Source organism: Pleuronectes platessa, chromosome 4 (assembly GCF_947347685.1).
Source record: "Pleuronectes platessa chromosome 4, fPlePla1.1, whole genome shotgun sequence".
Lineage (NCBI taxonomy): Eukaryota > Metazoa > Chordata > Actinopteri > Pleuronectiformes > Pleuronectidae > Pleuronectes > Pleuronectes platessa.
In genome coordinates, this window is record NC_070629.1 from 20,835,861 (window position 1) to 20,860,828 (window position 24,968).

The 24,968-nt window shown below is 40.9% G+C and overlaps 1 protein-coding gene across 2 annotated transcripts in view; it reads right to left on the reverse strand.

Annotated features, from left to right (window-relative positions):
* The window catches only part of ccser1 (coiled-coil serine-rich protein 1), a 112,746-nt gene that overhangs the window by 47,091 nt on the left and 40,687 nt on the right, over positions 1-24,968 (reverse strand). For both annotated transcript variants that reach the window (XM_053421454.1, XM_053421455.1), the window contains exons 9-10: positions 18,371-18,448; positions 12,755-12,835 (exon numbers count right to left, since the gene is read on the reverse strand). In XM_053421454.1, the coding sequence (XP_053277429.1) occupies positions 12,755-12,835; positions 18,371-18,448 (159 nt within the window). The remainder of the gene's footprint in view (positions 1-12,754; positions 12,836-18,370; positions 18,449-24,968) is intronic.

Here is a 24,968-nt window from a genome sequence, read left to right on the forward strand (position 1 = left end):
CAATCATAAATCAACCTCCAACACTGCTTACCCCGCTAACAAACATTTATCAGTCATTTCTCATTACGTGTGAATAATTACAAACAGGTCTACTGAACAAATTCATATAGAGTTTAATGCTGGTTCATTCTGATGCCTGTGGAAACTGCCATGCTCAAGCAAATACACATTCCAGGCAACTCACTCACATGATCAGTTCATTCATTCATTCATTGGTAAACTAAATGTGCGCTGCAGTCTTTTAAATGACCTGGCAATGTGCACTGACACACATTACCCTCCATCTCCAATAGCCTACTAATGGTCTGCGTAGATGGCTTTGCATCACTATAACTGGTTTCTACAAACAGATAAAAAAGTACAACTAGTTGGTGACACCACAGCAAAGTGCAAGATATAGAAACCCTGGTAATTAGGGTTGGGTACCTGAATATTACCGGCACTCCTACACGGCCGGTTCCAACCGGATGGAAAAGTAACAGATATGTACTGAAATAAACATCACCTCCAGATCGCTAGTTAACATGACATTTAACTCTGGTGGCAACACAGCTACTTCTAACTCAAGTAGACATGACAACAGAACACGTAAAGCTAAACCCTTCGAAAGAGTGGTTCCACTTCACGTGAAGGGATTCTGACTCCGGGTGTCCTTAATATTATAGCAGTTAATATTTATGCAACACAGCATCATCAATATACCAGAGAAAACAGTAAAACTTTTCATTTAGATTATCATTTGTTATCATGCTAGTGGAATAGAAATTCATTTAGAGGAATACAATGAGATGTCTGCATTTTACCCACCATTATAAACATTACCTGTCCTTCTCCATCAATATGACAGACTGCCAAGGAGCTGCTAAGTGGGCATTGAATAATAAATCTTATCGCACTGTAAGTGGATGAATCTGCCTCAGACTGTTTTTTGACTCTCTCATGGACCAATCCAGTTTTTAAACATTCATTCAACAGCCATGTTAAAGTGTCTCCAGCCGGAGAAAAAGACAGATTTTGTGTGTGTGTGTGTGTGTGTGTGTGTGTTGGACCTTCTAACAGCAATGAAACTATGGCATTGCTGTAATGGTGATGTGATAATTTCATAAAATGTTATCTTTATTTGAAAAGTACATTAATAAGAAAAAGGTGGGTCCCGTGAAGAGTTGAAATTCCGAACGACCAGTAAAAAAATGTGTGAACTATCTATATCCTTTCGTATACCACACGAAGAGTAATTATTTTATATACCAAAAAATGATTATTATTCTTATAACAACCCCATGTTGCTGTTCGTAGATGGCTGGTATTAGGAGCTGTAATCTCTTTCCGTAATGTTAAATCCAGCCTGGCCAAAACAAGTAAAACACTGTGTTTTAGCAAGGGAAAGGCCCTCTATACATAAAATACACCCTCTCTTCCAGGAGAGTAGTCAGATAAAATGTTTGTCTAACACAGCTTATGAAAAATGCAAAGGAAAGTTGTAGAGCCACAGATTAGCCCCAGAAATGTGTAGCCGCAGTGTACAACATTAACCTCAAGAGTAAAGAAACAATACACAAAATACATGAATTACTAATGGTATTGAGAAAAAATAAATAAAGGGATACAAGGTTTATCCTTATGACATTTGGTTTAACTTTGCAAAGACTTGAAATTATGCATCCGAGCATAAATGTTTAAAGTGTTTTGTTATTTTTGTATTATGCACAGGGAGGTAGAATACCAAGGCCAAGGTATGTCCTTCACTGGGTGGGCATTGTTGAAGGGCTCATTTCTCTGCTATTAATGTGACCATGTAAACTGTAAAAGGATGTGTCACTTTAACAGCGTTACTTCCTGTGAAGCTAGTTTATATTATCCATAGACTGTGTATGAAGATTAACGACATTACAGCTCCCCAAAAGGGAAGCCAAAGCGTCTTCATCGCCCCCCTGGTGGCTGTCTGCAGTATACTGTATATCACGAACTCCACCTCCACCGTGTTAGTGGATGGCACATGGATCCAACTGCACAAACTCTCCCTGCAACTGATGTCATCCTCAAAAGATTGCAGAGTTTATATATTTTGGTTTTAGAAATTGAGAGGAGGTAAGGACAAATCCTTAATTTATATTTACAGTCTATAATTTGATCTGTTGGGATATATTATGTTTCCCATTACGTTTCATCTTGTTTATTTTTCTCTGCTCTGAACAGAAATCAAAACCTGCTGCAGGCGTGACGGCCCCGGGGAGCCGACACATCTGTAGCTCTCAAAGGAAGAAAGGAAATCCATAACCAATATACTGGTGTCCTGACTACTTCCTCATGTCAATGATCAAGGTGATTAGCTTTGTTATTCATTGCGGAACCATGGAGAAGTTTGTTTGTCGTGTGAAAACAAACTTCACGACAAAAACTAACTGAATCCAATGGAAACAATGTAACCAAGACGTGAACCTTGGTCCAAACTTTCAGGTGTTAAAACCTCTTTGGTCATAATCCAAGTCGATCTCTACTGTGAACTTTGTTTAGACTAATTAAAATAGCTCTGGATGCTGAATGAACTCAAGCTACATTTGTTTTAATCTAACTGAGTGACAGCGCATGTGTTTAAGATCTTCATCATAATTAGCTCCTTCTTTGAACTTTGAACCATATGAACTTGAGAGTTTACAAACAAACAAACAAAAAAGGGGAGAATCTTTTTCTTTGGGAGATAAAAGGAGTGTTCACATGTCTATGAAGCATATTAGGTCAATTTCCAGGTAAAAAGCACAGACCCTCTCTCTTCAGTTCCAAACGACTTGTTCATATTGTGAAATTTCATCATATTGGAGAAACTGTCGGGAAACTGTCATGGAAGATGAGCAGTGACAGGGAGGGGCAAGTCGGGGTGAAAGTGTAACAGTAATAAAGGAGATGAGGGAAAGGAGGGAGGGAGGGAATGAGAACGGAGAGGTATACAGGTGACAGGCTGACCGTGAAGATGAGAGTGCAGGAAGGCAGAATAAAAGGATATCAAGGAATGGATGAGAAACATGCGAAAGAGACAGATGATGGAAGGAAATAGGACAAAGATGGGCGAGAAAAAAAAAGAAAATGTCTAAAATACATAGTCTAAAAGCAAGACAGATGATGGGAAAAATGGGGGAGATGAAGATGGAGGACAGCAGAGGGGTTAAAAAAAAAGTGGTAAGGGGACGGGACAGAGAAAGGAGAAGCAATATGAAGATGGAGAGAGAGATCAGAGCGAGAAGGGAGATAGAGAAATCAAGGGCATTTTCATGGAAGGGCACATAAGGGGAAGAAAGGGAGGATTAAGAGGAGAAAGATGGAGGGACAAGAAGGACTGACAGACATAAAAAGAAAAATGTATCAAATCTCTAAGTAGGCCAGAAAAGTGCCTCTCTGGTGCTCCTCCTCTTTCTCTCCCCAACGTTCTTTGTTATTTCTGTCCCCATCAGCACCGTAACTCAGTCAGGACTGTGGCTGTACAAAATGATCTAGTTTACAGGAATAGGCATCAGAGACCTACATAGTCTCAATCAGCACTGGGCCCTATCGGCAAAGATGTGAGGAGGTAGAAAGCACTGGTGACGCAGGTTCACATGAGCTATGTCATCATACATATTGATTCAGGGTTCCCCAGCTCCAGAGAGATACTTGAAAAGAGCAACCAGTGGCATTCATTAGCCGCACTCTCTCAACAGGGGGGGGTCTGCTGAACGTGATCCGTGTCAGCGCCATGCACAGCAACGTTGGGAGGACATAAATTAAAGCAGGCTAGACCAAAGCCCTCTTTTTCTCATGACCCACTGGATCGATCATTTCAGACAAAAGCTTCCCCCGGGCGAAGGCTCAGCACAAATAATCTATGGCTGTTTGCGCTAGTTTATACAAGTGTTGGGACAAATTATTTTCACAGGGCTGAGAGGTGGTACGAGTTAGAAAGTGACATTAATGCAACTGAATGCAACAATCCAAGTTTCAACTTCAGCAACTCATCCGAAATTGAATCCACTTTAAAAGCCTGAAGAAACTGACCTTAGTTCATGTAAATCCCACTCAGTCCAGTTAGTGATATTTATGGCTAGATACAAGATATATTACTATATATATAACAGTTACGTTTTTAAGTTGCAGATGTTTTTCTCATGAGGACAAGCAACTATTAAAGTCTAATTTCCAGGCGAGGACATATCAGATGTTGACCTAAGCAGATAAAAAAAACAAAAACTGAGGGGAATCATCCAGAAACAACCCAGGCATCTTTGGTACAGAGCTGACTTTGTCAGATGAAAAGAAACAGATAAGTTGTGTTTAAACTGATGTTGGTCAGAGTAAATTTTAATGTGTAGGAATGTCTCCATGTGCTTGTTTCCTTTGTAGGGTCGTTTTCTATTAGATAACTCCAACAGAGCCTTTGTGATGTAATCCTTAAGTTGCAAACTGCAGTTTTGAAGCCTTGAGTTGGCTTTTTGTCCAGCGCCATCGTTTCGTTTTTTGGACACCAGATATAATCAGATTTGGAGGGGCGGGGAGTGAGCATGCTCGATGACACTGCATGTCAGAACCTACACCCATTGGACGGTCGTAGCTATCCATGCAACAATGGATACTGTTCCTTGTCATCTACTATTATTATCTTACTCTAGATTGGACCTTGACTTACAAATGACCATCATGCTGTATTGGAGAAGAACTGAAACTAGCGTTTGAGAGCATCAACTCCTTCCAAAAATATTTACAGATGTTATAAGCGTCACTTTCCGAGACGATGTACATTTCATATAGAGTTTATTAGCTGAGTTAAACTGTATAAACTTAAAGATTTCCATCTACTCCTCATGCTTTTGTCATGTCACACACATACAGTATATGAACATCGGTTTATAATCTTATCGTAATAAATATTTTTATATTAATGATTTTGTTATACCAAAGAAAATTTTATATTTAATCTATGTTTTTAATCTATGTTTTATAATTGTTGAATTAATTTCACTTCTTTCAAATAGTTATAGTAACTAAATATATCAAGTGTCATATTCCTCTTTTTCTTCAATTTATTAGTCTGATGTCTCATCCACTTCTTACTAATTACAATCATTATCCACATGTTATATTTTCATAATAATGGCTTGTAATAGAAAAACTTTCAGAAATATTGAGGCATGTCTTCCCAGACAGACTTGTTTTGTCATTTTTCATATGCAATTAGTTTTGTTGCGCAAATACATGATTCCTCTGCACATGAAAAAGTTGCTCTATACCTCAGTACATTTCTCTGGAGATGAAGAGGAGAAAAACAGAGTGAGAGACAAAGGCGAGAGAAGATGGGAAGAAGCTGCATGATCGACTTAAATGTTTCTCCATTCAAATGTAATAGCCGAGAAACAGACGATAAACGATCCACAATATCCCTCTGCTCTTCTTATTCATTTCAGAAGCTGCTAAGGAGAGACGGGATGAGGAGACGGGTGGGGATGAAGCGAAGGGAGGAAAACTGGGGGGCACAACAAAAAAAGTATCACAAATCTGCAGAGAATAGAAATAGAATAGAAAACGACGGATGAAGAGAGTGAGAAAGACGCAGTGAGAAACGGGAACCAGAGTCAGCTAACCATCAGGAGCTTTTGATTCTCCCCATAAAGTTTTCCTTTTAAGAATGGCCATGAAATTAGCCCGCTGAAAGAAAGCAGTCTCAATCGATTCAATCCCCTCTGAAAAACCTTTACACAGCCACCATACCTCCAGCTCTTAAGAGTCTCTGCGGGACATAAAATAGCGTTGTGCCTTTTCTCTATAACCCTCCTCTTTATTCCTCTCTCTTACTCTTTCTCAGTTTCCCTTTCACCCTGGCTGCCATCTCTGTATCGGTGTGCCGACAGAAAAAGGAGAAGTCCTTAAGTGTAGAATTGAAAAATGGGGGTCGGTCCACATGTTTCAATTTTTATTTGGCTGCGTCTCTCTCTCTTTCTCTCTGCACTGCCACTTGTCAGCTTCAGGTAGATATCTGGGTCTTCCTCGGCAGCTCTCTCTACACAAGGCCATTGAATATCATATATTGCACATATTTCACAGGTCATCTCTCTGTGACCTACACATGTATTGTGTTACGATCCATATCAGCAGTGATGGAGAGACACTGTATCGGCTGGTCGATACATTGGAGGACTGTAAATCTAGTTCAAATAGCTTCAATCTGCAATCGCTTACTGCAGAGGTCTGACTTTTTTTTTAACCGTCTCAATAATTTACTGCTGAAATCTGCCTTTACACCAAAAATTAAAATTATTATATTCTACATAAACAGCTGAAGAAGGTCACAACGACTGGATTGAAATAATAGTTTGAGAGGTCCTGTCGTGTTTTTTTTCCTCACGATACTGCATATTAAAATGGTTTTAGTATGCAAAAATCAGGAGAAGAAATACTGTGATAGGAAGAGAGAATATAGGTGCATAATAAATGCAAATGGTCCATTATTCATGAAAGCTTTGACAGAATGGAAATATTCTTTCTATAGCTGTGAAACGTAGCAAGATGTAACTCTAAAGGCTCCTGGCATCATGTGAGAAATTATGACATCATCACTCTTCCATGTGTTCTTCACATTGATGTGACTATTAGTTTTTAGTAACACATCCAATAGAGCGGAGCTGAGAGTCGAGAGTTTCTAACAACATCTAACGTATCTTTTATTAGCAACTCAAAAAGTCTCTCCACAAAAGTTCCTAGATTGTTGAATTTGGGACTCACGTCTCACCTGAACTATTAGCTACACTGCCCCTCCATGATTTCTATATGTTCACCTAATGTGTCTATGTTGAGCATAAATTAGCCTTTAGAAGTCACTTAATCTGAATCCAAAATGAATGCACACACACTTCCTGAGAGCACAACTTGACTTGTCAGTGAAGAATAAAGGATGCAGCCCAGGAAAACCAGAACTTTTCCTTTAGTTGACCTTCCCAGAACTCACCAAAACTCAATGTGACCCCGTTAAAGTAAATCTAAAGAGGAACTTTTATGGAAGTTGGCGACAGAGTGTTGGGGGCCATGAGTTGTCCCTGGGACAAAGTGTACGATGGTGGGCAAACCAGGGCAGGAGAATCCCTGATGGATACCTGGAGCCCTGCAAACCAGATAAGAGGAGAGGAGGGGAGAGGAGAGGAGAGGAGAGGAGCGCTCCTGAAAAGCTAACTTCTGCACTTTCTGCAAGAGGGAAGAAAAACAGGTGGGAGAGAAGGAGAAGTTAGGTAATGCAGGAGGATGTTCCAGAAAAGAGGGAGAGAGGATGAGTAAGATGGTCGAGCTAATGAAGTGGCAGAGGCAGTAGAAATAGCTGCCCCACTTGTAGACACACTTTCTGTTGCTAGCCGACTGTCCTCAATGCACCGGGGTGGCTAACCTATTTAGGCCTGTTCCATGCCGCAGCATCTCCTAAACACACATGAACACACACTCAGCCCCTCTCTCTCTCTCTCTTTCCCTCTCTCTAACACACACGGGCATGCAAACATGGGGGGGCAAAATCAGGCCGCACATGCTCTGAGCTACTGCTGAGTTAAGTCACCTGTGCTGCTAGCCTAGCTTGCTAGCGGGCAGCCAGCTGCTCCTCTCATTAAGAGCCCATCTACTCAAGGGCCCTGAGCATATGGAGGACTCAATAGCTAGGTACTGGTCTTATAATAGACAGCATTGCAATATGGTGGCTGGATATACAAAAGCTGGACTTACTGTATTAAGATGATAAGGTTAGAAACACGACTATCCCTCTGACAAACACCCCAACACTCTCTACTGACCTACTTCTTCTTAACAGACCAGTACTGGATATATGGTGGGTCTGTGCTATAAGACCAAAATCTCTAATCCTGAGAGAGGTAATTTCATATCCACACCAATTTAAATATTGTTAATCAGAAGTAGTAACTTTTTTTTAAATTTTTTTTTTTTTTTTAATCGGTGTAAATTGGGGCCATGTCTTCTGCAGATGTAAGTTGCAGCAACGGCAGCTGTTACCTCCTTCCATCTTCGTGATTTTTGTCCATATGGTGCGCCGCGGGCCAAAGTCTGAGTTTGGACTTTGTTCTGAGCACTCAACTGTACTTTTGTGACTCCATGGACTTCCTCCGTACTGTTTGACAAGATTGTTCAGTAGGTGGTCAGTGAGGTTAGACCAGTCTATGGCATAAGTTGCAAAGTAGTTCTCTGGTCCATGTTCGATTATATTTACCTAAAACCATGTCCAATGTGGCAGACCAGCCCCTCTTTTAGGCACAAGCCCCTTGTTTGTCTTCCCTGGTCCTCTAAATGACCCTGTGCTCCGCTTTAGTTTGCCTTTCACAGTCAATAGTCATTAGACAACATTCAGGCATGGGGTGAAGTCTGGGTAGAGCATGCACGACATTAAATATTGATTTCGCAGCGGAAGGCACGTCTTTTAGTTTGCAGCATGTGGCACCGGGCATCGGCTCTAATCACCCAAAGCTTTTGAATCTCGTTATCTTTCCAAGTGGAAACTTTGGTCGACGTCTACATGTATGGCTCCTGATTTTCATCCTCAACGTACCATGTTGAAAATGGTACTGATGTGGATTCAAAGCTTATGATCAATAATGACAAAATGTTTTACAATATAGATTTATGACACAACTAAATAAACAATAGAGTATAATATAAACAATACTTTTTTGACTGCCACAGTGTAATATGTGGAAATGTCAAACAGCCCATATATATGGAATATTCATTTATCACTTTTCCATGAGTAGATGAGACACTTAGTGGAACTACTTCAATTTAAATGATTATCTGTCAGTTAATCAAACCCATTCACAATGTACCATAAGAAAAAAATAGTGTCTGACTCTTGCCGAAATCAGGGTGATTGACTTAAATGCCTTTTAATTCATTAAATTAATATTACTCAGAATGTCTGAAAAAAAAAACATTACTGAGGTTATCGAACAAATTAAAATTATGTTATCTCTCAAAGCACATTTAATTTTGTTCAGAGAAAGATGACTGGACCAAAATGTAAACGGACAATATCCTCTCCAAAAGCACCGCCAAACAATCTGGATCGCCCCCTGGTGGCTGGCTGCCGATAGGTCACAAATCCATCTTCTTCCGTGTTATTGGTTGTGACATTGATGGTTAATGTCATTTATGTTTTGTTTGTTTTTTTAAGTTTTATGATGTTATAATAACGTGGTGAAACGTCATGATTGAAAGCTGACAGATAGGTCGAGCAGGCCTGTTGGCAGGACCTTGTCGACGTGGCTCTACACTGCAATAGCTACTGCACACATGATCCAAATGACATAAAAAAAGCAAGATGGCAGCACTCGTATCTGGGATATTTCGGCTTTATTCTTTTAGAGCTGGAGTAGGTGGGGAGGTGTCGCCTATCTTAATATACAGTCTATGGTCTGGACAAAAAGTAAGTAAGTTACTGATCAACTAAAGTAGACCTCTGTTGAGGGCCTCATCACACAAATGTGCAAATTATGCCACGAGGCATGACAACGCAAAACACATAAACCATCACATTAATAAGTTAATTAGACTGTCTGGGGCCTAAATGCAACCAGTTTGCCTGAAGTTACTTTGACACTTTCTCCAGTGTTTTTATTGGCTTTACTGTCCAAGGCCAGGACTAATGGCTGTTTCACATCACACACGTGCACAGACACACACACACTTGCATAAGCAGACACTCAGACAAAGACAAACACATGGGCATGCATACAAATTTGCACAGCGACACGCAAACCCACACCTTTGCTTGCTTTAGCCGACAGCACCAACACAATTATTTGAGGCCATTAGGCTGCATTATGAGAAATGCATTAGTCACTGATGGCAAAAGGAGATGGCACAGTCATATCTACGACTGTGTGTGTGTGTGTGTGTGTGTGTGTGTGTGTGTGTGTGTGTGTGTTTGTTTGACAGAGGAAAACAAGAAAAAAAACTGAGGGAGGGAAAAAGAAAGAAAAAGGTGATACAGGAAGGATGTTGAAAGATATGGTGAAATAAGATGTCATGGCTGTAACTTGACGTGGCCGCATTCGACAAGGTGGAATTATTCTGAGGCACAGAAAGTTATTTTTTCTTGCTAGCACCTGTTTTTAGTGACTCACTGTTCAGCGCAAAAAACACAAACACAACCAAAATAGCCCAACAAATCACCAGAGTGTCGCTAACAATCCACCACTGCAATTTCTGTGTCCATTCAGTCCATTTTCTTGCCGTCTACAGACTGTAGACCTGGACAGGAGAGCGGAAACTACATCTGTATTATTTTAGTTGCAGGACACAAAATGTACACATACATTTTTTAAATCACATAAACCTACAACACCATGTACCTTTGTGTTTTTTCCTTGTCTGTTGCACATTTGTGTTACAGTCTTTGTATATTACAAACATGCAGGTATTGCATGTGTGTAATATTCAAAGACTTAAAGATGCAAGTATTAATAAGCAAAATGTAGGTCTATTTTTAATAACAGTAAGTCGCATGACGGCCGAGTCATTCAGCCGATTACCTCCCTTTTTATTGCTGTAGCTCAGTGCAGCAGGTATGGGGCCATCTGTAGTCTCTCACTGTTAAAGCATATTAACACCAAATCCACTGTGAATAATAAGATCATCAAATAACCACACACACTCTTTGATATTCCGCACACACTGCAAGATTAAAGAGTAAAAATGAAGATAGGACCCAATGAAACTGTCAAGATAAACTGGACAAGTGAAGTTCACTTAGATGCAAGAGATAATAAAGAAGATAATAAAACCATCTCTTTTTCCCCCACTCTATGTTAGAGGAGACCCATGAGACAGTTGTTCATACTCTTGTTTCCTGACCTGTGACGTCAACGTACAACATGATGTGGTGAAGCAAAAATCATTACTGGGATTATGAATAATCCCTCCTGCACAATAGATGATAATCAGCCAGATTTCCAGTCCGATTCAGATCCAGGGAGCGTTGCCGATTAGAGACTGATCTGACCAGATTATCTGGTGGAATGGTCATGATAGTGTGAGGGATCTACAGACATAATCTTAATGTCACAGAATGAATCGAAGCCTCCCTGATTTTGATTCATAAATCAGACACGTTTGTGTAGTATGAAAGGGACAGCGATTAAGTGAGTGAGCAGAGACCCACAATAGCCATTGAGAGAAATCTGATTGGGAAGTGTAACCCGACAATGTGTACCTGTGTTTAGAACCTTAGTTTGTATTTACCGTACCAGGTGACATAAGAAGAGGACAACAAACCTAAGGTATCGAGTCATGTTTTTTGTGTAAAACATTACCCAGCCAGCTGACACCCCCGGCAGTCCGCCTCATCTTTGTGTCTGTTCTGTATTCTGAAGTCACGTTTGATCACACTGGTTGGTGTGAGTTCACATGTCTCATAATTCGCCACACAGAACCAAGTATGAGGTCCTGCGTGTCGACTGGATTGTCTAGTGTGTGAATTCGGACAATTCAAAGATTCTAAATGTGTGTAGTTTCCCCATGTTTCTAAAATCAGATTAGAATGTCCTCTTGTGTGCAACAGGCATAATTGTGTCTCATTAATCTTACAGTTGCAGCATGTGAGTCCACACAGGAAATTATACATTTTACCAAGGAGAGCACTCTGATGGGAAAAAGTCGATGTGATTTGCCATAATTGTACCAGGTTCTATCATATCCATGATTAATATGTGCACCCACTGTTTAATGTGCACCTCCAGACACAGAACCAAAGTGGATAATTTTGGTGCATGGACCACTTTGCCCTATGAGGTTTTCTCTATGGGTATTCAATGGTTATTGGACTTGAATAATAATCACTTAAAACGTAATTCTTTGTCTAAATCTCTGCAAGTGAAAAAATGTTTTACAATATCTCGTAATGAAAGTTCTGTGTAGCCTACAACAAAAATTCAGAGTAGTGAACTTACCAGGTGCTCTGCGGCATATACGTGAAAATCAAGGGAAAGTTCTATTTTTGTTATGTGCAAGTCATGCATTAATTATTCAGTTGACGTTGTATGAGTAAAGTCAAACATTATCTGTTGAGTCTGTATTTTACGTGTTAGTGTGGGTAATGTGCGCCCACTCGCTCACACAATGACACAGCTTTCCCCCCCTCCGAAAATAATTCGTGCCAACTTTACGTGCGGCGGGATTAAAGGTATGAAAGAAACTCTGGAGCGAAAGAGGAGATGAAAAGAAGTGTTTTGAAAGAGCGAAAAAGAGAAACAAAGAACCAGACCGCAGAACTCTGCTCCTGTTTCCGTTACAGGCAGCCATTTATAGACAGTCATCCATTAAGTCTGCCTCGCTCCCATACTGTCAGCCCCTCGGTGATGCCAAAGAGGCCATGTCAACCGAGGGCGTTCGGCAGGCAGACAGGTAGGAAGCAGCGCAGCGCTCTCTCCGAGCAGGTAGTGGACGGAAATATCAACGTTACTGCAGTACACGATCTTTAGAGGGAATAAGAAGGATTATTTAAGTGAGCGATGGCTGCTGCGGCTCGGCATAAAATGTATAATCACAAAGCAGACGGACTGAGATGGAAGAAGTGAAAATCTTGTAATAAAACTGAGCCTCATCTCGTGATAATAACTCTTAAAGCTTCAGCCATCATTAAATAAAGTCTATTATTAGTGCTTAGAAATGTAGTGCAAGGTTTTTTTTGTGCGTTTGTGTCGGACAGAGCAAAAGAAAGCATTAGCGTGGTCTGTGTGTTTCTCACCTCTGGCCCTATGTGCTCGGTCTGTGTTACACGGTCAGTCATTTGGCGGTCTTTCATCTTCAGGGCAGCTTTGGCATTCTCCTGCATACCAAACAAACAAACAGAGACACACACACAGACACACACACACACATCAGCTGTGTTCTGAAATCTCTGAAAAAAAGGACATCAAACACAAAAACTCAAAAGAACAACTAAATGCTCTCCCGGCAGACTCATGCCTTGGCTCCCCTTGTAACACTTTGTGTAGAGTAGCCTTCCATGCTCAGCTATCCAGCCAGAAAAGAAAAAAAACTGCAACTCTAAACAACCTCAACAGACCCGAAATCCTTGTTTCCCCCCTTCACCCTGTCTCTCCTGGAAATCAGAGAGGTCATAAAACGGGGCTGAATTGCAGGAGAACATTTCTACGGCCAAATCCTGGAGCAGGGGAACACCCTCAAAGTGCACCAGTAGAGAAGAATTCATAAAAAGTGACAGCCAGTGCTGGCCAGCCTCCTAGAAAGGTCCTTCTAGGAGATAATTAATAGCTTTCCTCTGGCAGATTTACAGACCGAGGTGTAGAGAGAAAAGCGTCGGCCCTTTCCTTTCAAAATACAGCACTTCTACCTTGACCAGGAAATGGCCGAGTTCTGCCTCTGTGATTATTTTGAAAATGCAGGTTGCAAGTCCTCTGAAACAAGAGGAACCTGTGGCGACCATTTCCACCAGGAGCAGTTTATGATGATGTCACTAATCATTCTGACAAGCTCACCCGACGCCGCTCACTGCTCGGAGAGGGGGGGAGAGCGGATTGAACGTTGCAGTGGCTATGAAATATTGAGAAATTCATTAACCTTGATTAACATTAATCGACCAAATTAGGAAGGGAATGAAAGGTAATTTATGATTCAGCTCGAGACTCAAATATACACTGTCCTTCTCAAATCCAGCACGAGTGAGCCGACGGAGCAGGTTGAGGATCTGTTTTCATTAGTCATGCCCGTGACTGCACAGAAAGCAAGAGGAGGCTTTCCGCAGTTAAATGTTGCAGTTGGAGCACGCTGCTTCGACAAAATGCACCAGCAGAGAGAGGAGAGATCTCATAAAAAGTGACAGCTAGTGATGGCCGGCCAGCGAGCAGGTCCTTCTAGGAGATAATTAATAGGTTTTCACTGGCAGATTTACAGACGCAGGCAGAGCAGGAGAGCACCGGCTACGAGCTGCCCTTTCCTTCAAAGTGCTGCACTTTAACTCAGCTGCAGCAGGCATCCTTTCCATCCTGGACTGGCACCGACAGAGACGCCTGTACACCTTCACCGGTGTTTATAAGCACAACATGCCCCCAAAATGCACATCTTCATAAATTTGACAGAATGACCTTTGTTTCAAGGACACACAGTGCAGATAAAAATAAGGTTAGGCAGCAGCAAGGATACAGCCTTGTCTTGGACAATTTATTGATATACACACACTAGTAGGTATATGCAGACTTTTTGCAGTTTAGAGCAGGCACACACACAAAGACTCACACACACACACACACACACACACACACACACACACACACACACACACACACACACACACACACACACACACACACACACACACACACACACACACACACACACACACACACACACACACACACACACACACACACACAACCAAGCGGTATATGTCTGGGAATCAGATCCAGCTGGCGGCAGGAACCAGAACATCCCTGTCAGAGAGATGTGACAAGCAGACGAATATGCTCACACATGCACACACACAGGCACACACAGGCACACACACACACACACACACACACACACACACACACACACACACACACACACACACACACACACTCACACTCACTCACAGACACACTGTCAAGCCTTATCAACATATGTGAGTGTTTGCTTATGCACAAGCAACCAAACGCCCTAAAGACTGATTGATGGAGCCACGTGTGATGTGGCAGGAAAGAGAAAATGACAAACATAAAGTAAAATAGAATGACAAAATTGCTCAGCCAGTTGGTGGCTTTACTGTGTCAACGTATGGGAGAAATTGAGAGAGAATGAGGGATAGAAAGAAAGAGAGAGAAAGAGAGAAAAGATGTGTAAGCTTAAAACACAAATTAAAGCAGTATCTCTTGGTAAACATTTTATATAATATTCATAATTTCTTCTTTTTTTTGCATTTTTCAATGTCAGAGCAAATTTGACCTTTGACTTGTTGGATATATTGTTATAATTTTACCTTTGAGGTATTGTTGTAAACTTTACCAATAACCCCAAATAAAGAAAAAATTGAGTAAATTGAGGTCAGTGACCTTTGACCAACCAATTCTAATCAGGTCATCCTTGAGTTAAATTAATGTTTGTGCCAGATATGGTGAAACACCTCCCAGACCTCTGTGAAGAATCACTTTCAAAAAGTTTGAACATCTTCATCTTGATCCAAATGTGAAAAAAGTATCTCAGAGCGCTCCTGAGATTGTGTGTTCACAAGAAGACAGACGCACGGACTAGCTAAAAACAAAATGCCTCCGGCTGCAGACGCAGAGGCATATATATATTGCCTTTGGGAACTTTAGAGGCAGACAAACATGAATTTACCTTTACAAAGATGGTGATGTTCAGGTTTGACTGACACCGACATAGAGGAGGTGAGAAAGTGGTGGTGATGCGTCTGACTGTGTTATATTGAAATGTGTGTTTAAAACCCTTCCTCCCTCATACTTGGGTGAGCAAAACATGACTGGATAACACATTCGATTTTATGTAGATACAATTATAATAGCTAATATAATTTAAGTGGTAAGTGAGATGAGACTTCCATTAAAAGTTATTTCAGCGATGTCCGTGTTAATTAACTCTCCTGATGTTTCTCCTGTTGCCCGTCTCAGAAACAGAGAGGTTAACAGATAGAAAGAGCTTCAGTGAGCGTACGTGCACACGGTGTCACATTTCTGACAGACCTCCAACTGGAACAATAAAGTATATGTACAAACACTGCTATAAAGCTGTTTGTTTTAAATCAATAATTTAGTGCAACAGCCCAAGTACCTATCAAAGTCCCTGATGCAGTTATGTGAAATAAATTCTGCTCGGTAACCTTCTTGATCACGACACTATAATCTGTTGACAATCGTGAGCCTTTGTCACAGCTAAAAATATATAAACTCCAGCAGCCTCCTGACAAATCAATCAACCTTAGCCTCAGGCTGCCAGGATGAAATACAATCACCCTCAATAGGCTCCGATCTCCTCTATAACTTCTAGTCTGCTCGTTTGGAGTTCTTCATTTCAAGTGTTCTTTATTCCAGTGAAAACTTAATTAAATATAAAATTATTATATTGGGCTGTATCCAACTTTTAATATAACATTAAATCTTCTAGATGTTTTCCTGTGGTTTACGGTACTGAAAGGGCCAGCTGATTAAAAATCACATTATAAGGCCATCAATCAAGGCTTTGCTAGTTCTGTTGTGAAGCATTTTTAGCTCCGTTGAGATAAAGTTTATTATTTTTGCACAGTAACACAAATATGACACATGGTCCAGCTGTGTTCCTCGCTTTAGCAACAATAACAACTTTTTTTATCAAGAGATATAAAACTTGAGTGCAAGCAGCAACTCGTTCACGCTCGCCATCTGCTTTTTCAAATACTACCTTCCGATGGGGAGCTGTCGGGTTACGTATGAAACCGCCGCATGATGCACGATTGTGATTGTTCCTAAGTATTTGTTGTTGTTTTTATGACAGCTTATTTCTTTGACAAATAACCTTGTTTACAAAACCATCTGTCATCACTTTCACAGCCCCTTCAACCACACAGACGGCAGTGCTGGACAGGTGTTTAATATACTGTACATGTGCAAAATGTGGAACATTGTCTCATGTTGGTAATGAAACAAGACACCGACGCTATTTTCAAAACCCCAGGATACTGAGGCATTTATCACCGCCGAGCCTATTATGTCTTATTAGAAGCTGCTGTGTATATTAATTAAAACGAAAGACCGGGACGACAGAGAAGAGGGAGAGAAGACAAGAGAGGAGAGAAACGAGGAGTGATCAAACAAACAGATGCCAAATGCGACTCAAGCCAGTGGGTTAGTCTGACATCTCCCTAACTGCTGCCACTAACACTGGCACATTATCCTGCTGAGGGCTCGCAGAATGTGTGCATTACTTCAATTTGATAGAACAGGTGACAAATAAAAAATGTGATGAGCTTCCAAACCATGAAAAATGTTACCATATTGAGCGTTTTTTGCAGATGATGCTTTAAACGAGTTTCCAAAAGGGAGGAAACAAACACAAAATATAAATCTATGTATTTTATGAGTATGCTTTGGCAGTTTCAAGTCTCAGAATATCGAACAATATTAGAGACGATTTTCAATACAATAATACTTCTCTGTTGGCTTGACTGGAGTCCCAATAATGTTGTTATCACATCAAGATCGAGGGAACAAGCAGTTTACCAAAACAAAGATTAAAACTATTCTCACATTTATTTCCTCTCTCTTTCTGATGTCAGTCATCACTTTCACTCCACCCTGTGCTGTATGAAGCCTCACATATCAGAAGATCACAAGAGTGAAGAAAACTCACAAAGCTACTTCAACACAAAGTGAAACTTTGCAGCTCTTTGGGATGTTTTTCAACCTTTCTAAAGAAGAAGACATTTTAAGGCTTGAAAGGGAATGAAAAGATTCACGCTTCAAAGGCAATTAGTCTTTAATTCATATCCATAAAGCAAATAATTTAAAAACATTCAAGCTGCTTTAAATATTCATCTCAAATTGTAAAAGAACAAAGACCGATGGAAAGAATCTGTGACAGATAAAATTAGATAAGCAGACACTCCATTTCTCAATGTGATGATATAAATTGTTTCTCTTATGAGTTACAAACACTTTGAATTATTTGGAAAAAAGTTTTGCTCAACTGTAAATTTCCCATAACTTTTAAATCCTGTACACGCGAAACTGAGTCACGATCTTCTGAGCTGAAGCTTCAGGCTGGTAAAGCAGGGGACGGGACCAGCTTTCAACTTGGAGGTCAGAAGGGAGCTGTTAATTATTTGCTATATTTATGTTTTCTAGTCCTAGCAATCTTTCAGAATTAACAATTATTTATTTCTGACTAGACAACTTTATCTATAATGTAAGATGCCCCTGCCTGTCTATAAGTGGAGCCGTTCATCTTATTAACTTGCATAAAGTGATTTGGACACATGATGCAATCGATATTTAATGAAAATTGAAAACATGCGACCAGTGTTTCTTTAGCAGTCAGTAGGGTTCGACATGTCTCATTCTAAATCATTCTTATTTACATATGAGCCACACACAAAAATTGTAAAAAATTTCAGTTTAGATAAACCAGGTTGCTATATACTGAATATAAAAAGCCTTCCACATAACAATAGAGAAGTGACAGTAGCAGAACTGTTTGAGTAGGAATAAACACAGGCCAACTAACAGTTCTAAACAGAAGGGCTTAGAAAGGACAGTGCACTCATTTTAATGCCAGCTCTTATAAGTAAGTTATACGTTTTGCAAATTACATTGACATTTGAAGCCAAACCTGCCTGTTATTACATTGTGTGTGTTTAGTAAGTGGATCTTACCAGTTCACTCTGGAGTCGGAGAATCAGCTCGTCTTTCTCCCTCAGTTGCTGCAACAAGGCCTCCTCTCTGCCGGGATCCTGAACACAAGAAAGACACAGTGTCACGCATCACTCAGGACACTGCAGCCAGTTGTGATTTACCACAGAGACCATCACAAGGCTGTTTGAGTGTGTATGTGATTCCCTGGATCCTTTCTGTGCTTTCAAGTGTTTTATGTGCATTTATGGGTGTTTATGTCACTGATCTTTCTGTGGGGGGTGTGTGTGTGTGTGTGTGTGTGTGTGTGTGTGTGTGTGCGTGTAATGTAGTAGTTTATGGTGCATGCTGCAGGACTGTGATCTCCCCTCCTCTCTACATATCTGAGATAAACTTGGAGTGTCCTGTGGCAGAACCCTAGAGCGCACAGCACTTTAAAATGACCTTGTGCTGTCAGGGGACATTATTGTGGCGAAGATGGAGAGGAGCAGCCGAGACAGAATAAGGGAGGAGAATAACAATACTCATAAAAGTAACTTTATTTTCATTGCACCTTTCAAAACAACCGTTACAAAGTGCTTCCCAGCTAAAGATAAAGAGTTCTAAAAATCTAATTCATTAAAATTTGATAGCTGTTTGTGCCTGCCACATTTATCCACCAAACAAATTAAGTCGGATCAGTTGACATGAATTCTGTTTGGTAGTTACTGAAGCAAAAACTGCAAACATCTATGTCGGCCAACCTGATTTTCACTGTCAGGGTTGTTCCAGAACCTCGTCATCTTCAGACCTCATGGCTTAACTGTGCAACAGCCAAGCTGCCACAGGATCTCTACACACTGGCTCATGGGGAGCCTGGATATAATAAATATAGCTGGGCTCCAGACCGAGCAGCTTTAATTAAAATACTCAACTTAATTCTAAATTGGACAGAGAGTGACACAAGGAGGAGGAGGGAAGAAAAGGAAAAGGAAAGAGAGGAAGGAAAAAGACGGACATACAGATGGTCATTACCTCTTCAAGGGCATAAACTCAGGAAAGAAATAAAAAGAGGGGCAAGATAACAGGAGAAAAATGAGGAGGGGGGGGGCATGAGAAAAAGGGGGACAGTGATAGAGAGCGGGAGAGGACAGAGAGGGCCAGGGGCTGAGCGTGATGGTCTGAAGCTGTGGGGAGCCATCGAGCTCAAAGACAGAGAGAGAGTCAGGAGGAGAACACAGACCACAGGGAACCATAAAGTTACACCACCGTCCTTTAAATGACCCATCTGATGCAAACACAGACAGCTAACTTGACACTCTGCCTTAACTCAACATCAAAATCAGTGTGTGCGTGCGTGGGACCTGTTTGACCGTCTGACAAGCACTTCGACGGGAGCATGCCGTAAATGCTTAAACTGTTCCTGAGAAAAAAATGCTTATTTTACTGCACAATTACGGCAAACGCTTTCCAGTCAGACTCAGAGGTTGTGGCCATGAGTCACAACTTCACGAATTTCACAAAAATGTAATAAAGACAATTTCTTAAATACTTAAAATGAGTCACCGGAAATAAAACAAAATTGGATGACATGGACGAAGCTAAAAGTTTTGTAAGTGCTTCCAGGCTGATAAAACCTGCGGGAAAACACCTTCCCCTCGAAATCTATTTACAATAACAAATCCCAGTGGTGTTGAATGAGAGCGCACTGCCATTACCTGCATTTAGAGGGGAGATATTTTTGGATAATGATATTTCTCCTACTTGCGATAACACACACACTTGTGCAAGAGGAGAGACAAAAATTACAAACATGGGATTCGAATGGGACTGAAAATTGCTAACATGCTGTGACAATTATTACATTAGTCAGCCTCTAAAATTAATCTCACCCGAACAGGACTGAAGGCTGTTCCAAATGAGCTGGCTGGCTACAACCGGCACAGCGTGTATGCCTCTGTCCCCTGTGTGTGCGTGTGTGACATTGCATGTTTAACAGCAGTTGTGTTTCAAATGTTCAAAACAGGCTTATGACTAAATCCATGACTTTGCGTGTTTCGTTTATGAGTATAAACAGAGGAAAGAAAGAGAAATAGATGGGTAGAGATACAGAGGTATAAGAAAACAAGATAATGTTGTTCAACTTGGCCACATTCAATGCCACCCCTTTGATTTGGATGTCAAGGGACAGGGACATGCTCATATGACCGCACAACTTGACGTGTCCTGGCTTGACTTTGTTGTTGTTTGGCTCACACACCCGTTGTTGAGCAGCCCTATATTGCATTACATATTAAATAAAGGCTTTAAAACGAGGGGAACATTACCATTACCTAAAACTAAATTGAAAAACTGTATTCCGATCGCTGAAAGAAGGAGCACAATATGCATTAAGTCACCCATCAGGTGGCATTCCAACCAATTTTTCAAGGCAGAATTGAATGGAAAGGGCTGAGGAAGAAAAGTGGGCCATGTGAATTTATTTCTAATGTGATTGGAATGGCCTCGGTTGGGATAAATCTGATCAAAATCATTGGAGTGCATCTACTTTATGTGATTTTGTGTGGAGGCTGAGGCCACTCTGTGCTTGCAATCAGCAGCCAGCTGAAGAGGGTATGGAGATGAATTACATTCCCCTGTTTAGCAGAAATTAATAAAAAAAAAAATTTGCTAACACACATTTGAGAAAATGTGAGGGTTGTTTACCGCATCTGTAATTTCAATAACCCCTTTACCCTCAGTTGGTCCAACAAATTGCCTGTTTCTTAAATTTGGTCATGGGGTGTGTGGAATAACAGCTTAATCAAATGCATTCCCCTTGTTATCTTAATACCAGGGTACAAAACATCTTTCCATAACTTTGCACTTCTTAAAGTACAAGTGCTTGCTACTTGAACGGGCTGACATGAATGTGAAAGGGTATAATCGCCTCACCAGCTCTGTACATTCTTAGTATGACACGGCATTAAGCATAGACCACTGGACCCCATGTGGATGAAAAAAAGAGGACCTCCTCAATGGAGTGTGGCTTTGGCCACAGTCTCATTCTCAAATCTGAGCCAATCCAACATGAACAAATCCAACAATTGTTCCAAACGACAGTTTGGGACAATTGATTTATAATTCAATCGGTGGCAGGTAGAATTCAGCACTTCAGGATTATTTGGGCAGATAATCGACACTGAGTGACCTCCACTAGTGTTCACCTCCGTGATTGTCAGAAGGGGCAAATCAGGTCTAAAATCGTCTCAATTACCTCTAGTGAGCAGCAGCCATTACTACAACAGACTGTCCTTCACATGGTGAATGCTGTCTCATTTGGCTGCTCGGACACCCACTGGTAAAGCACTTGATATTCATGACTTGATTAAAAAACATAGGCAAGCTCAAAGACACATGCATAAACCTGCGCACGCTGACTGACAATAATTATGACTTTGATAGCGTGCTATTTATGCAGACTGACAGAGGAGGTCAAGAGAGGCGGCTGCGATGTAAAAATAAAAGAGAGGAGGTGATGAAAAAAAGAGTCATCTGCACATCGAGAATGCATACTAAAGAGCCGTGACCTCCGTCACCTGTCTTTACGAGTTAACTCAGCTGTCAGGAGAACTAAGGAGCAGGTCGCCAACACAGTCGACCGTGAATCAACTGTCGACTGTGATTCAACAGTTTTTAAACAAAAAGTTTTCAGTGCATCTGGACACGGGCTGCACACGACAAACTAACCCTGCCATATAAACTGAAGGACATGGCGTGCCTGGTGAACAAGCAGCAGTCAAGGGTGCTATAGGTGCTCAATCTGCTCCGAGGAGCTCAAAAACGCAGTAAAGCTGGCAGGTTGCAGGGAGACAGTTAGGTAAGCTGTCAAACCGCTTCTGTAATCTTTATGCTGTTTGAAACAAGCAAGGTGTCACCTGCCGAGACATCCTGAAATGCAGCAGGAGCCACTGAGCTGCCTCATGGCTGCAGTTACAGACATTTTGAATATAATACAGTATAGTTAGAAAACATTAGGGCAAGTTAAATGCAATAAAATCCTGTCCTTTATACTTAACACAGACATCAATGATAATTTAAGAGGATGAGATATTAGGGAGACCCGAGGCTGGCTGCACAAAGACGATCTTTAACTACAGCTCAGATCTAACCAACAGAAAAGCTTTGGATGCTTGAGTTGGATTAATTGTCTGTGTTCTCTGAGAGAGTTGAGACTCTTTTGAGACTGAGTGCAGCTGATCAAGCTTTTTCTCGATTCTTCTCAATCTGTTCGACTCCATTCAAACCGGCAGAAAACATCTGTCTCCTTGAACAATTTGAGTGAATATAAAAGTGTTTTACTACCAATATTCAACAATATGTGAATACTCACTCACAGACACACAAATGTATTTCAGAGACCCAGCTGATTGGAAAAGAGATAGCCTGGGATAGAGCAGTTAACATAACACTCTTTTGATTTACTTTTTATATAACTGACACAAAGTGGCATACGACAAGGCGGTGAAAATAAACAAATGCAGTAGATCAGTCTAAAATGCCCCAAAGTGACCTCACTGTCCGAGATGGAGGCGTTTCTGCAGGTTTTAACACCTGGAATTTAAGACTTTTTAAGACCGAAGTGAATGTAATTTAAGACCTTTGTCAATACATTGTGACAGGGATGTTTGTAGACTCAGTTTTTGGTCTTGTCTGTGGTTTTATCTTATTGATTTGTGTGTTTACAGTGTGTGAGACAAGAAACATTTATCTTGACGTGTACTCTTGCGATTTAAGCCTCTCCCACTGTTGCCTTTATGTGAAGCGAACAAACTATGATAACATATTAACAGTCATCATTATTAATTATGCAGCAAATGACACTGCATGCATCTTTTTTCATCTTTAGGCTACCAAATACAGTAGAACACTTCAACTGGGACAAAATGTGGTAAAAATCGTGTCACATGCTTTGGGTCTAAATTAAACTAGGGCGCACTGTGACTCTGCAGCCTCTCAGGTGGCTAGCGTAGATTATTTTTATACCCGCCGAGTCGTCTTCTGGAGTGCCAGGACGAATTCTCTTCTTCCTCTTCTTCTCCTCCTTGCCCCTCCCCTTCCTCTCTCTTTTTCTTCACACCCCCCTTCTCTACCACCCTCCTCCTCATACTCTTCACCTCCTTTTTGCTCCCTCACCTCTATCCCCGGCATGTCTATTGTAGTTCTTCCTCTTTTCCTGACTTATGTGACTTAAAGTCATCAAACTGAATACATTAACTCAACACAACTTTTGCTTCCACACTTTCCCCCTTTGCACGACCTGTCTCCATCACCCCCTCTCCCCTCAATCTATCTTACAGTCAAGTAGAACAATGTACTATTCTCAGAGTTGCACCTACTTCCTCTTATTCAGCTTCTCCTTGTGAGGCATGCCCTCTCCATCTTGATGTTGTTTCTTTTCTGTGCCTCCAGCTCTGCCAAAAGGTTAGCCTTTGCCTCCCACCTTCTTACTCATTCTCTGTTTATATATATCTACATACGTACACACACACACACACAAACACCAATCTTATTTCTCTCTTTTCATCTCCTGTCAAACCTCAATTCCTCGAGCACTTGCTGCTGCCACCCTGCCCTTTATATCTATCGCTGTGCTGCTGTCACGCCCTCAGTCGCTCCCTGCATAGTCCTGGTGAGCCGAGGAGATGTTCAGGGTATTTAGAATGGGTGCTAGCTCCACGGAATTCAACCATGCTTACGCAAAAGTTGTATTTTACCATCAGAGTATAGAAATCTAGTTTGCCTCGTTCGTCTGAACATTTTGACGACAGCTGGTGTTGTTCGGTCTACAAACTTTTAAATGATCTGGTGAATATCTCGCTTAATATTCCACGAGCAAAAAAATTGAATTCTTCACATGTTACTCCCACCACTAATTTTCTCATCAAGTAAGTGAAATGAAGCTGCTTTATACACCGCATGGGCTTCCAATATCAAATCTGCTCATTTCAAACCAGTTCATAAAGGAGCCGTTTTTTTAGTTTTTAACCAATGTCAAGCGTCTCTGATCATTATGCTTTATAAATACAATGTATTTGCGCATTTGTTTTTTAACTCAAAGATTGTCAACCTATATGCATTTCTGATGGATCTGTTACCGTCTATCCATAAGGAAATTTTAAATGTTTTGCTATTGAATCATTTATTGACTATGGGTCAGTTGTTTGTGACCATTTCCTCTCACTTTTCGGGATGAAATAACTGAACAAATCCCTCTATACATTGCGTGAGAGTGTTTCATCCACAGCCGTTGTCTTCACGCTGTGTCCCACCCTCCATCTTTAATTTGTCCTTATCATCCAGCTGCTACTGATACTCCATGTAGGTCAATAAGGAGGGCACACGTACAAATGCACGCTGGTACACAGATTTAAGTGCATGCACAAACACACTCTTGGCACAGCAGTGCACTTTGCAGGCACCTTGTGAGACAGGCAGGTCTTTGATTTTGGCTGTGTTTTATTTGACTATATTTTAAGGGGTGAGGGGTTGGGGCTTGACTTTTGCTCTTCTGTACCTCCAAGTATGTCAACACAATATTAGATTCAACCTTTAGTGCAACAAAGTTTAATAAAAATCCTGCACCAGCAGTGAGAAGTTTCA